We start from the raw sequence: 14,467 nt of genomic DNA, 5'->3' as shown, positions 1-14,467 counted from the left end.
TAGATGTTTAGAGGATTGAGATCCTGGCCTGATCTCCTTTATGTGGATTCTCAGAATCAATTAATAACCGACCGTTCATACAAGATGTGCGGCCAGAATTGGATTTTAATTTCTTTAACATTTTCACATAAACGCGGCAGTCGACCTCTCCCTCTGTGCTCATCTCTCTGTTTTGTTGAAGGCTTGTACTGGATAAGGATTTTGGCTTCAAAACTAAGTCCAATTCTAGCCGTACGATCTTGTATCAACGGCCAATATTAGCTGACTCCGCAGGTCAGCACAAAAGAAATCCGGAGAGGTTATCTGTACATATTCAAAGTTAGTAGAGTTGGTCGGGTAATAGAAGAAAAAGGGGGTCACGTCAACCCCGTAAAATTCAAACGCACGAGAGGAGAATAGGGGGGACGAGAAGGGGGGCGCCGCTAAACGGTAGGGTAGAGTTGTACGGTCCATGCAAGCAACAGGCGCTGCATGCGTACCCATGCAGTTTATTGCATCCTTTGACTTTCAAATTTGTTGCTTGCAGTTTATTGCTACGACTATTCTTTCTTCGAATATTATTATATATATTTTTTTCTTCTTCCAACATTGCAACCATTCAAAGATCTCCAATTTACTCACACGTTTTTATATCTTTAATTAGTCCTCAAGCAAGCAACAAATATCTTCTCTACTTGTTAACTGTGAAGCTCCCAGAAATTTATAATGATGGGGTTGTAAATTATGTTTCTTAAAATTCATCATACTTTCATTTATAATTGTTCACGTCTACTATTTTAAAAAGGTCGTATCACGACATTGTTTAATATAATCAAATACATATTTCTCAATGTATACAACTAAGCTAGCATTTAACCATTGATCTCTCATTCTATTATGATGTGAATTCTTCACAATATTCATCACTAAAGGAAGATGAAACTGCACTGATCAGAGCGAAGCTTCACCATGAGAAGAAAAATCTCCCTATTTTCATATTTCCATCGTGTCTTCTTCTTTCGAAGAGTTCAAATGCAATTTCTGCACTCAACTGAGCAAAAGCTTCACCGCTAAGATAACATATCACAACAACTCCAAAAAAACGCACGTACTGAAAACTTGGCACGAGGCACCTGTGGTCCTCTTTGAGGCTAATTGGGTCACGCGTGAGTGCATGGCAAGAGGCTAATTGTAAATGAAACTAAAACAGGGTGAGCTCCTATAATGTTTGTGGCTCGAGTACCATATACAAAAAATAATTTTAAGACTATACAAAGTGAGAGCAACAAAATGGCGAAACATTTGAAATACCAAAAAATGTTGTTCATTAAGAGGAAAGACTCTAATTTTTATGTAAGTAGTCACGCAATGTGCTTAATATATGCATTAGAGGAGGATTACCAACTGCAATCCTAAAATGACAGTTTTGAACATCAGTGTGAATATATAAAACATAATTAATTGGAATGTTGAACAATAACCCAACTTTGAATACTAGCTACTAGCTAGCTAGATCACTTCTATTTTAACCAATTCCGCAAATAAGAACTTTTAAATGTACAATTCAAATGCATACCCTCCCCTTTGTTCAAAAAAATAAAATGCATACCGTCCCTTTCTCAAAAAATTAGAAGGATACAACGACCTCTTGCAGTTCTGTTTTTAATCCGTAAATTAAATAAAAGCAAACAGATTTTGAAAAAAGAAAAAAAAGAAGCAAGTACAGAAATTATATGCGAACAACTCAAATTCGTTGCATAAACTACAAAATCTAGTCTTCGTATTCATTCTCATTATTTCACATCTCGTATTTTTGTTTCATTATTCTTATTTGAGATAATAATAAGGGAGACTTTGGATGCGGTTCTTAGTTATGAATATTCTTTGATTGAAACTTTGTTGGATTTTAATTTTTTATCAAGGTCCCTGAAATCAATGTGATAATTTATTTCTTTGTACGTTACTATATTTTTTAAATTAAAAATTAAAAATTTTAGTTGTTTATATAAATGAGATTTTAAATAAAAAAAATCATAATTTGTGGGATTAAAAATATTAAAATATAAATATACTATTGTGTGTGTGTGTGTACATATATATATAAACATATATACATTCATCAAAATTAACCAAAAAATTATTGTATCAAAACATGGGTACATTCTTCAAAATCACCAAAAAAAAAAAAAAAAAGATATTAGTCTTAATAACATTAGTAAATTTCTTCGATTAAACTTTTCATGGATACATTTTAAAATCAAAGAAAAAAGAATGTACCCATATAAGTTTAAAAATGAATTAAAAAAATGAATAGATTTTATATATAAAAAAAAGGGTACATTTTACATATGACAAATTGGTATATTTAAGAATGAGTACATTTTAAGATTAAAAAGTTTTACATGAATGGGTACATATAATTAGCATGGGTACATTTAGCAAAAAAAAAAACAAATAAAATATGGGCACAAAAAGAAATTAATATATGAGTACAAATTAAAACTGAAAAGAAAAATGGTACAAATTAAAAAAGAATTATAAATTGAAAATGGGTGCAAACTAAAACTAAAAATATATGATAAAAAATTTAGTGATAAATATAAATATACTAATTGTAACATTTTTAACATTAAATGAATATATTTAGAAATACAAAAAAAAATTTATTGAAATAATTAATGATGTTATTAATACTCAAGGACCTTGATCAAAAATTAAAAATGAATAGGATTTTAATCAATGGAATATTAAAAAAAGGATGAGAACCTAATTTCTCTATAGATTAAAAACAAGGTGTTATGCATTAAATATTTCTTTTTTTGAGGTTAGATGTTTAAAGGATTGACATCTGCCTGATCTCCTTTATGCAAATCCTTAGAATCAACTAATACCTGCCGTTCATACAAGATGTGCGGCCAGAATTGGATTTTAACTTTTTTAACATTTTCACATAAACGAGGCGGTCGACCTCTCCCTCTGTGCTCATCTCTCTGTTTTGTTGAAGGCTTGTACTGGATAGGGATTTTGGCTTCAAAACTAAGTCCAATTCTAGCCGAATGATCATGTATCAACGGCCAATATTAGCTCATTCCGAAGGTCAGCACAAAAGAAATTCGGAGAGGTTATCTGTACATAGTCAAAGTTAGTAGGGTTTGTCGGATAATAGAAGAAAAGGGGGGGGTCACTTGAACCCCATAAAATTCAAACGGACACTTGGGGGGGGGGGGGGGGGGGGGGGGGGGGGGGGGGGGGGTGGGGGGGTTGGGGTGGTCCAAACAGGTAGGATAGAGTTGTACGGTCCATGCATTCCCATGCAGTTTATTGCATCCTTTGACTTTTACATTTTTTTTTTTACCTTGACTTTCTCTAAATTCAGTTTGAATTTCAACCATGTTCATCACATATTCAAACCCAAAACGGGACAGCAGCTAATTAACTCCTGCCAGTTGCAACTGCTAGATACAAAACCATCGACGACGACTATTCTTTTTTCGAATATTATATATATGTTTTATTCATCCAACATTTCAACCATTCAACTCTCTCCAATTTGGTCACATGTTTGTATCTTTAGCTTTCTATCGCCATGACCGTCTAAACAAATACTACTCCTTCATTCACTGGATGAAGCCTCTGCGAGTGCATGCAGTATCTGCTCTATTAAAATAAATAAGTTGTTTTCTTTTCTTTTATTATAGTCTTTAAATTATTAAGAACATTTTAGTATTTTTGGCTTGTAATAGTTAAAGTACATTAGTAATATTTAATTTTGTATTAATTATTTGTGTTTGTTTTATAACTTTTTGAGAATTATGACAACAAAATGTAACATTCTAAGTTTGGGTCCATCTTCTTACAGTTTAGATTAGTCTAAAATAGAATATGGCTTGAATTTAAAAATTAAAAAAAAAAAAAAAAAAAAAAAGAAAAGCAATACTGCATTTCACAGTAGGGTTGGAGAGGTTGATCGGCCAAATATCATGCATCGTGGATTCTGTTAGGGTTGTAGAAATGCACTTGTAGCTTTTGCCTTTCGTCTCGAGCCATTTTATGACAAAGTATCAGAGTGCGAGACGAACAAGATTATAAAATAATAAGAATATTAATAAATAAACAAGAACGCCGAAACGGCTACAAAACTCAAAGAGACTACATTGTGATTAACTTACTTTTCAAACTAAATTATAAGCAATATTTATAGAGAACTAAACTTAAAAAATCCTAACTCGATGAGCTAGGCCCAAAAATCCTAACTAACAAGTAAAACCTAAATACTAATATTTCCCAAAAATTAACAGGTAGCTATACTTGTATGTAAGGTTTTATATGCAGTAAGCGTTGTAATACTATTTGAGACAAATGGGAGCGAGAGGAAGGAAGATGAAACCGCACTGATCTGAGCAAAGCTTCACCATGAGAAGAAAAATCTCCCTATTTTCATATTTCCATCATGTCTTCTTCTGTCGAAGAGTTCAAATGCAATGTCTGCACTCATCTGAGCAAAAGCTTCACCACTAAAATAACATATCACAACAACTCCAAAAAACGTACGTACTGAAAACTTGGCACGAGGCACCTATGGTCCTCTTTAAGGCTAATTGGGTCACGCGTGAATGCATGCCAAGAGGCTAATTGTAAATGAAACTAAAACGGGGTGAGCTCCTATAATGTTTGTGGCTCGAGTACCCATATACAAAAAATAATTTTAAGACTATACAAAGTGAGAACAGCAAAATGGCGAAACATTTGAAATACCAAAAAATGATGTTCATTAATTAGAAATTCAAAACACTATCATTTAATTAGTGAGGGATGAAATAATAAGTTCAGAATATTTTGAATGCATTTATTTTTACACAGGGTTGCTTCATTTCCTAAATCAAAGTTTTAAATTAAAAACCTCAAAATATAATTTAACATAAAAAGACTAATTGTTAAAAGCATAAGCGTGACAAAAAACTAGTTACACATAAATTTTGAGGCTGAGCCCGGCCTGGCCTACAATGTGCTTCTACAATGTTAGCCCAATATCTCTTAAAACTAACTTTGACCCAGCCAGAGCACATAGGTATTGTCGTACTTAAAAAAAGCTTTCATGTTTCATAGGGCCTTTCACAATAGTTTATGTGAGTTTGATAATTTGATTCGTATTATAAAAATTGTAACACTGGTGTGATTTTAAAAAGGATGAGTTTATATATTAAATGTAAGAACCCTCTACTTTTTATTTTTTCCAATTGTATGATTGGTCAATTCTTTTCTCGAGTGTTTTCCCAAGCCTCCCGACACACTAAAAAAATATCTCTGCACCCATGAGTTAATATGATAAACTAAAAAATAAAGAAGCACTCTCATTACACTCAATTTTTTTTGGCTATTGTAATAGTTTGATCCTTATATTATTGGTATCACACTCAACTTTCCAACCCACTGTAAAAGGCTTTAAGTAAATGTTGGGGATGTTAAATGTTCATGCAAAAGAATGGGAGAAAGAGAGACGTCGAAGGCTGTTAGATCCACGTTTGCCTAGTTTGCATTGGATTCAAAGATTGAACAGTTGTAAATCTCAACCGTTCTTAACTTACCATAAGAGAATGATCAAAAAAGCAATTTGACTGCATTTGACAGAAAAATGCAAAAGTTCTTTTGGGTTCTAAAAGTGCTTCTTCTTAGTGCTTTCTGCTTCATGAAGCACTCCAAGTGCTTTTTCAATAAGCACTGGAATTTTAATAAATTTTTTGACATACAACTAACAAAAGCACTTACGAGATAAAAGTGCTTCGCTGCAAAAGCACTCCTTAAAACGTTTTTAACCGAAGAACCAATAAGGAGCATTCCATATTTCCATGTATAGACTTTCTAAATACACACGAAGCTTCGAAATGTCGCATAATCATGCTATACCACCATCCTTAAGAAATTGAGCATAAAACAATTAAGCACTATGGATAAATTTTGGCAGTGCTCCAGACATCACCCCCCACCCCCCACCCAGGCGCGGCCGCACTTGTTAATGTACCGGTGATCTTCTCCTGCGATATTTGAGTTTCATGAGATTAAATGGGAATGATTTCGGATGCAATACATACATTATACGGTAGACTGCCAAGTAGAGATGCTCATATTGTCAACCAGGCGATGGTAATTAACACACATGACTTTAGTTCACCGCAATTAATACAAAAATTTATTTTTGAAGGGGTGAAGGTATAATAACAACACATGATTAAGATGTCTGAATTTAATACCTCTTGGATCGGGTTCGATCTTCTTCATAGTCCATTAGTCCAGCTGTTTCACCAAACAGAATGTCATCAAAGGCTTGGAAGTCTCGCCCACCCTGCTTAAAGTGCACCCTATGCCAAGTAAGTAAAACAAGTTGACCAATCTATATTACAAGAAAATTTGTCTGTCTGCCTCTCTCTCTCTCTCTCTCTCTCTCTCTCTCTGATGCACACAGCTGTTTGAGTGAATTATTAACACACGTTTCAAATAACTTTGAAAATGTGAGTAGAATTGGCAAAACTAGTTCTAAAATTGTTAACCTAAGGGCTATCTGCCCAATGATGCAAACCCTATGGCCTTATAGAAGTTCATGAAAAAGAATCCTTTATATTTGAGTTAACAGAGCTTCCGAGGCTCATCCAAGTAGGAAACCCTGTTTCTCACAGCTTTTGATACAGAGAAACACAGAAACTGGGATTTGTGAAGGTAAACATTTTATGGTTTTGAAAATAAAAAGGTTTTAATTGCTTGCCCTCTTATTTGGAATATTTTCTGAATTTTGACATGCTGAAGCTGTATGAGTTTAACGTATCTCGGTCCTAGGCCCCTAGCATACTGGCAAGTTTGATAAAAGCTCTTCTATTCAAAACAAAAAGTAAATGTCTCCTTGATATAAAAAGGATAGTGGTAGTCCACAATCTGGAAACCAAAAACTTAACCACTACATACCAGAGTCCAAAGGCATCTCATCTACCTTTTTTTTCTTTTGGAAAAAGGAACAAAACAAACAACAAAAAGCCAAACAACCGAAAACTCCCAGACAAGCCAAATAATAGAGAAGGTAGTGTGACTAAACTCAGTAACCGAAGCCCAAATAGCTGACAAAACTGCACTTTGTCCCATAACTCCTTAACCCCCACTCCCACATAATGTTCAAAAGTCCTTCATATATCTTTCCAACCATACCACCCAAAGCACGGCCAGACCCAAGCACTCCCACATAAGCCTGGCATTTTTCCCTTTACAGAACATCTTATGAAAGAAAAGCGAAGCAATCCCTAGATGGTGCATCACAACTCAAAACAGAATTATGATTACATAGGTTGATGATGGATTCAACTTACCTTGTTATTGACAGACTTCTTGACTTCTTCCACCCTGTCATTGACTGCCTTTTTGTGTATTGCATCCAACTCACACTTTTTATCTGCCCATTTGATCTTCTCTTCAATTGTGAGAAGCGCATTGTTTGTAGTGTCTAACCTGATAGTTTCAAATAATTGCTGTAAACATCCTACTAAAGTTTTACAGTACTCTTTTCTACATTAGGATAACTAAAAAGAACGTAATTTGGAACAGAAAAGGTCCAGGTAACAATTTGTTTATCATGATGTAAGCTTTGGAAAGGTTACAGGCATTTAGATAACCATTTTGTTTTTAGTTTACAGTTTTCAAAAAAAATGAAAATGGAAAAGTACTATTGAGTTTTCAAAACTTGGCCTTCAATTTTTTTTTTTTTTTTTTTTTGAAAACTGCAAGTGGTTACCAAACAAGTTCTCGGTCCAGTTTGAAAAAATGAGAATAAAAACTAATCTGAAAAAGAAATGGTTATCAAACAGCCCCTCAGTAATGCATGGATCAACTAACATTATAATGACGCCTTGATGTATAACTTCTCTTCAAGAGAGGGGGAGACATGCAGGTAAGGGTGCATATAGGATGGTTAGTAAAATTACTTGTACCACCATCCTGGGGCACAAATTTTAAAAACAAAACCCTACTAGATTAAGATTGATTTCTGTCTAACTTCCATTAGGCAATGCATAGGTAAGAAGGTGCCTAACATGACAAATAGGACTTGTCTTGGAGAGGGAATTATAAGAAGAATAGCATTTCCACACTCCCATTTTATCCATTTGCGCTCCTCTCTCTTATTTCTATGCGTTATTTGAATAAATCCAACAAGAATGAATACATAAAATTAAGGGGAGAGTGCAAATACACAAAATGAGAGTGGGAAAGAAAGACCTCAGACATAAAGTGACCAACTAAATACAGAAACATGCATACCAATCATCTAAAGTCTGTATAAGATTCCCTAGTTGTCCAGGTCTCAAATCCCTCCCAGCTGCAAATTGAACCTGGAAATTAAATGATGGTCAAGATAAAACACTGAAATCAAAACATACATCCAGGAAATCATCAAAAGAGTCAAATGTAATAGTCAAGGCAGCATATCCAACCTCAAAAGATCTTCTCAAATGATCCAACTTCCCTTTGACTATGCCCTATACATAAGACAATGAAAGATTAGCCTTTTCAGCTTGCAACCTTTTCAGTATTTCCTTATTACAGGCTTGAAAGAAATCATCCCATAAATGAGAACACATATATTCCAAATCTTTTAAAAGCGACGGAATTTATGACATTTTTTCTCATTAACGAATAGGGGGCACATACCGCATACATGCAATCATTGATAAGAAAGTCTTCGAGTTCACGCACATTTGAAAGATCAAGCTGTTCAAGAAGTTGATCATATGATAAAACCTGGTAAAAACAAAAAAATTTAGAAACTGCAGTTGCATTCATACCTAACAAGTACCAACTCAGAAGGCCCATATCTCCACGCTATATTATACTATGATCAGGAATTTAGGGGTAGGGAAAGGGTATTCATTGGATATTCAAGATGAAAAGACAGGATACTCATCATGGTATTTGTTTGGATAAGACAATTTTGTTAATTAGTTAGAACAAAAGGCTACAACTGCAAGCATCATGTTAACAAGTTTATCACAATTAGTCTAACTATCAAGTATCAACAAAAAAAAAAAAAACCCACTTCACTCAATTCAAACACCAACCCCCCTTCCCTCTAATAAGCAAAATGGAAATAGAGAAGCTGGAAACTAATTCTATCCCAAAAAGAATTAAACAACCTATTTCTTTCTGACCAAATACAAAAAGAAGCCCACACCAACTACAAGCATCATGGTAATAAGTTTATCACAATTAGTCTAACTATCAAGTATCATAATACTAAGGATTCGACGTAAGATAGGAGTGCCGGCTGTCAACTACCTGACGCCCTCCCCCTCTTCCTTTATCCGGGCTTGGGACCGGCAATGTGAGATAAACTTACACAGTCGGAGTTCTAACCATCAAATATCAACAAAAAAAAAAAAATCCCACTTCACTCAATTCAAACACCAACCCCCCTCCCCTTTAAAATCAAAATGGAAATAGAGAAGCTGGAAACTAATTTTATCCCAAAAAGAATTAAACAACCTACTTCTTTCTGACCAAATACAAAAGAAGCCCACACCACCAAAGGATAAAGAGATTTTCCTAATGCCAACCTAGTCTCCACCAGCAAGAAGTAGCAGTTCCTATGTCAAATCAAACCCACACCAGTCTAAAAGAATTTAAAGATAATTGAATAAATGTGAAGCTAAATATATATGTCTTACTCTTTTCTCCAATTTTAGGCAACAAACACCCAGATGTTTTGGCAAACTGTGTTTGCTTTTATAACCTAATCCACCCAATTTTCTCCAGGAAATAAACAGGGGGAAATAAAAAATTTCCAAATCTCTTCCCTTTTCTTTAAAGAAGTCTAGTAACCTTTACAAGTGTTCATTTTTAGTTTAGTGTCTAGTTTGCTTTCATACTTATTGTGTGAGTAATTTTTGGGATGCAAAAAATATGTTCATAAGTAGCCACAATTTCTTCTGAGCCTCCTTCCTCCCCTTTTTATCCCCAATCTCTAAATCTTTTGCTATTTTCATCTAATGTAAATTCTGAACTTCATTAATATAAAAATTCTAGCCTTAATTAGGTCTCAAAATTTCAAAAGCAAGCTTTTTACCACCTAGGCAAAACAAGACCTTGAGAATCTCATATGAATATTGATTTGAGAAGTACACGAACTAAAGCACTATCACCCACCAAAACCCCTATATTCTATGCATGGAAAAATGAAGTGGCTTTCTTTCCTGGCACAAAGGTGAAATAATTTGACCAAAGTAGGAACTTTAAGAGATATATTAAACTGCATTACTGTAAGTACCATATTCCAATAAGGGACTAACCGGAAATTTCAAGTAAGGTATACCAGACTACAACAATAAAAAAAAGGTCAAACTATTAGAGTATGATATCAAGCTAATCATTATACCCGGTTCATCTCAGCTAGAGAAAGCACAGTAAGTTGCTTCAGCTTGGTGATTTGATCTGGGACTAGTGGTGGAAGAAGGCTAGCATTACCTGCCACTCATTCAGTCATTAAATTGCACTCATACGTATGTTAAACAAGGAGTATAAAATTTCAAGTGCCACTGCCAATGTCATAATCCAATGAAACAACCAACAAAATGACTATGAGTGATCAAAGATCTTATGGCTCCTTAAACAACTTCTTGTCCAATACAGATAGATACTTTATGAAGTAGTAGTAACATAAGTAGACCTGACAATTTCACATTATTAGATCCCGAACGGTAAATGTTAAGCTTCCTTACACATTGAGCACTAATGCAAGGCAGCAATGGCTTGACATAATACTGTTGATTGTCCATACACTGTTGTACAAGAAGTACACAATGAACAAGAGGAAAACTTCCAGTTTTTGCAGGGAACATTTGTCAATATATGTATACCAAGAAGGCTCCTAGAACAAGCAGGTATTTTACTTATTACGATGTTGTATAACCTATTGCAAGTAACTTTGCTATTAACTGAAAGAAATTCATCATTGCCTTCCCAAACTATTAAAGACGATCGATTCAAAGGTCAGAAACTCTGCCTTTTGAAACTTGATAGCCGTAAAATCTTTTGTCTTCAAGTCATATGAAAGAAGGCATGCTATTTTGGAACAGAATGCTAGGTAGTTAAAGAAAAAAAGATATTCATACAATGATTGTGGCTTAAATAAGAATGTTGAGATAGATGTGTGGTTCTACAGAAAGTGATAGATTCCAAAATTACCACACACACACAATTCACTCAAATTGGAGAAAAATGAAATAAAACAGGCTATGAGGGTTTGGACAGTTCAACTAAGGTTAAATGTTTTACCTGTTCAAATTACTGGTTAACCAGCATTGACGGTAGTATTACAGTAAGAGGACAGAAAATAAAATGGATAGGGATAATTAGGAAATATATAACAGCATGTGACTCAAAATAAAAATAAGCGCTGGTGGGATAAAATGGAGGAGCATGATTAGTTGGGACAAGGCCCTATAACCATTGAGGTTTATATCAGACCTGCCATAGGGAAAATGTATCAATGTTACCCCTTTCATTTCCAAAACTGTGACGCTTTTGACAGCATATGCAAGCATACCAAAACATGTCTATCAATCACTGATCACCTTTTATTTTAAACTAATACTGGAGAATCCTTGATAGATCAGAGAATCTGGAAAACTGTAAAACCTTTGGTATCTAGTCCCAACATCTAACTTTTTCAAACAACAAAAAACATCCTAATGTATCTAGTTGGTCAAATGAAAAAAAGTTACTATAACTGAAGGACCAATAGAAGTACAGAATGTCTCCCCTTATAGGTAGTGCAAAGGAGTTTGTGCAGAACGTTTCTTACTCTTATAGTCACTCCATGTTCCATGAGCAAAGAGACGAAGCAGATCAATGTATACAGCAAATCCTGTTCCTTGAAGCTGCATTGAAACACATTATGAGAATCGAAACATAATATACGTCAAGAATCTAACAATACCATGTTAGGGAATAAAGGAAAGGTGATTGTTAGGAATCATGAACCCATCATTAAACTTCACTGCACTAATAAATAAAGAAAATAAATTGGGATGGAATGCTTTGCCCCTCATTCACCTTTTGGAGTTCCAGTAGACAAAATTTATCAATTAACCCAAATCATTATAAAGAATATAATGGCTTGGGTACTCCATATCCACCAATTAATACTTAAGTCATGATCAGGATACAGTAGAAGCAAGTTTTCATACTAGGGTCTGTAAGCAGTAAGCACAAAGTCACTTTAGCTCATCAAAGACAAAATGTACAAGAATCCAATTTCAATGCGGGATTAATAGTTAATAAGTGATCTCTTTGGGCTCTGATGGGTATCCATATTTTCCATATTTAACCAAGCATACATCGTACCGATCAGATATACAATTAACATTCCTTTTGTTTTAAATCTTTCATAACCCCTTCTACTTTTGATATCAACATAAAACACAAATTGTAATGGAAATATTCTAAATTGGTACTAAAACCCACATTCTTCTATTGGGATCATACACTAAAAACCAAACACAAATTTATAACTTTGCATAAAACCCAAATGAGAACACTAATTTCCTACAAAAATACAGAATCTGAAGAATACCCAGAAGCTCTAAATCATGGGGCTAACAGAATAAAAAATCACATAACCCAAAAGCAAAATTTTTATCCCAAATTGCACCAGGCAAGCAAAGAACACGAAAGGACTGACCTCGAGCACATTGGGGACAGCCAAAATCTCGGAGAAAACGAAGAGAGAAGAATGAGAGGTGAGTTGGACTATGAGGCTGACGAGAGAGGACCCCTGGAGACTAGAGGCTTGCTTCACGAAGTGCTCGATCACCTGGGCTTGCTTCTGCTCTACCTCCATTGAAAACCCTCTTTGAGAACACAGGAAAAACCCAGATTTTGGTGGAAAGGGAGAACTAAAATTAGTAGAGAGACAGAGAGAGAGAGAGAGGTTGAAAGACGAATTAAGGGATGAATTTTGGTGGGTTTTGGCGGTGGGAATTTTGGTTTCTGCAAATTTGATACTTATATTCTTTTGTTTTGGGCGAAATTTATAGTAACGATTCTAACTTTCTATCAGGGATGTGTGTTTTAGGAAAAGAGACCGTCTCCGGATATTTTCCTCTATTAATTAAGTAATTCGGATATTTAAAATTTGATCTAATAGTTAAAAATTATTATAGTTTTTAAAAGTTTTTATTAACTTTTCTGTTTTTAACCGTTGGATCAAATTTCAAAGGTTCGGATCATTTGATCCTTGGGCTTTGAAGGAAGAGATCTGGAGAGGATATATTTCCGTGTTTTAGCGGGTCTACCGATCCATATGAGTCGGGTTGGGTTAGGTTGAGCTATAAGCATTCTTATGGTTCGGGTCACCGAATGATAATTTTTTTTTTTTTTAACAAACGATATTATTTACACTAAATGAAAGAGGGTGCGTTTAACTTCACAATAAGTTAGTAATAATATGATTCAAATTCAATAGTTTTTTTTTTTTTTTGAGCAAAAATTCAATAGTTCTTAAACATTCATGTTTATAAATCATAATTTTTAATAACTTTTAAATGCGCATGTTTATTAATACTTAATTTGAATAACGAAATTCATATATTAAGTAACATGTTCAAAAGGGGAAAAATCATAATTGCACGTTAGGAAAGTTTTGAGTGGGTTAAGAGCATCTCTAATGGGAGTCTCAAAACAAAAACGCTTATCATCACATTTGAGGACTCATTTAGGGACTTCAAGAGAATATTCAGGTTACTAAAGGATTATTGCCTTCAATTGAGAGGTCCTTATAATATATCCCTAAATGTAGGGACTAAAATATCAAAAAATGATTGTTTATTTCATTAGAGTATTGTGGTCGTTGATAAAAATCAAAAGGCTAACGGTTAAAAAGAAGGGGAAGCTACAGGAATGGTTATTAGCATTCACATAGTGGGTTCAAAAAACAAGAAAAAAACCAAAATGAGAAGCTGTTGTACAACATTCACTCGTGGGTGGCGTTTGTTTCATTCTCAAATCAACAATGGAGCCCATTCTTTGAGTCCCATACTGTCCTCACATTTGAGGATTTGTTTGAGATATCCAGCTAGTCACTTTTAAGGACTTTTATTTTGGCCCATTGGAAGCCCTTTGTCCCAATATTTTAGACTATACTCAAAAACCCAAGTATCAAATCATGTTGTGCATGTTGTTGTTGAGTTGAAATCGAAGATTTTAACCCCCGGTTTATTCTCTGTGTTTGGTTTCCAGTTTTCAGCAAAAGAATTTGGCTGTTTTCCAACGAGTTCGAAGTGAATCTAGAAGTAAAACATTTTGGTTTAGGGTTTGGTAAGTGTTTTTCAGCTTTTTGTGAAGATTTGGTTGAGAAATACGTGAAAATGATCTAATTTGGAGCTTTGAAACGATTTCTGGAAATTCTACAGAATCTGGTGAAGATTCTGGTGACGAAGCATGGAGCCATTAGCATACT

General features: G+C 34.4%; 1 protein-coding gene across 2 annotated transcripts; it reads right to left on the bottom strand.

Moving 5' to 3' along the window:
• Positions 1-5,729: 5,729 nt before the first annotated feature.
• LOC137723672 (COP9 signalosome complex subunit 7-like) lies at positions 5,730-13,035 on the bottom strand. Of its 2 annotated transcripts, none has more exons than XM_068462872.1 (9): positions 12,692-13,035; positions 11,813-11,888; positions 10,385-10,473; positions 8,665-8,754; positions 8,448-8,492; positions 8,275-8,345; positions 7,329-7,467; positions 6,228-6,270; positions 5,730-6,011 (listed from the first exon to the last, which is right to left on the bottom strand). In XM_068462872.1, the coding sequence occupies exons 1-8, from the start codon at positions 12,848-12,850 to the stop codon at positions 6,262-6,264; spliced, it is 678 nt and encodes a 225-aa protein (XP_068318973.1). In that variant the 5' UTR covers positions 12,851-13,035; the 3' UTR covers positions 5,730-6,011; positions 6,228-6,261. The 2 variants fall into 2 exon arrangements, with proteins under 2 accessions (XP_068318973.1, XP_068318972.1); XM_068462871.1 differs by having other exon boundaries at positions 6,228-6,319; positions 12,692-13,033.
• Positions 13,036-14,467: the final 1,432 nt, after the last annotated feature.

Source organism: Pyrus communis, chromosome 17 (assembly GCF_963583255.1).
Source record: "Pyrus communis chromosome 17, drPyrComm1.1, whole genome shotgun sequence".
Classification (NCBI taxonomy): domain Eukaryota; kingdom Viridiplantae; phylum Streptophyta; class Magnoliopsida; order Rosales; family Rosaceae; genus Pyrus; species Pyrus communis.
Note: the sequence above shows the minus strand (reverse complement) of the source record. Positions and strands in the feature narration are given on the sequence as shown.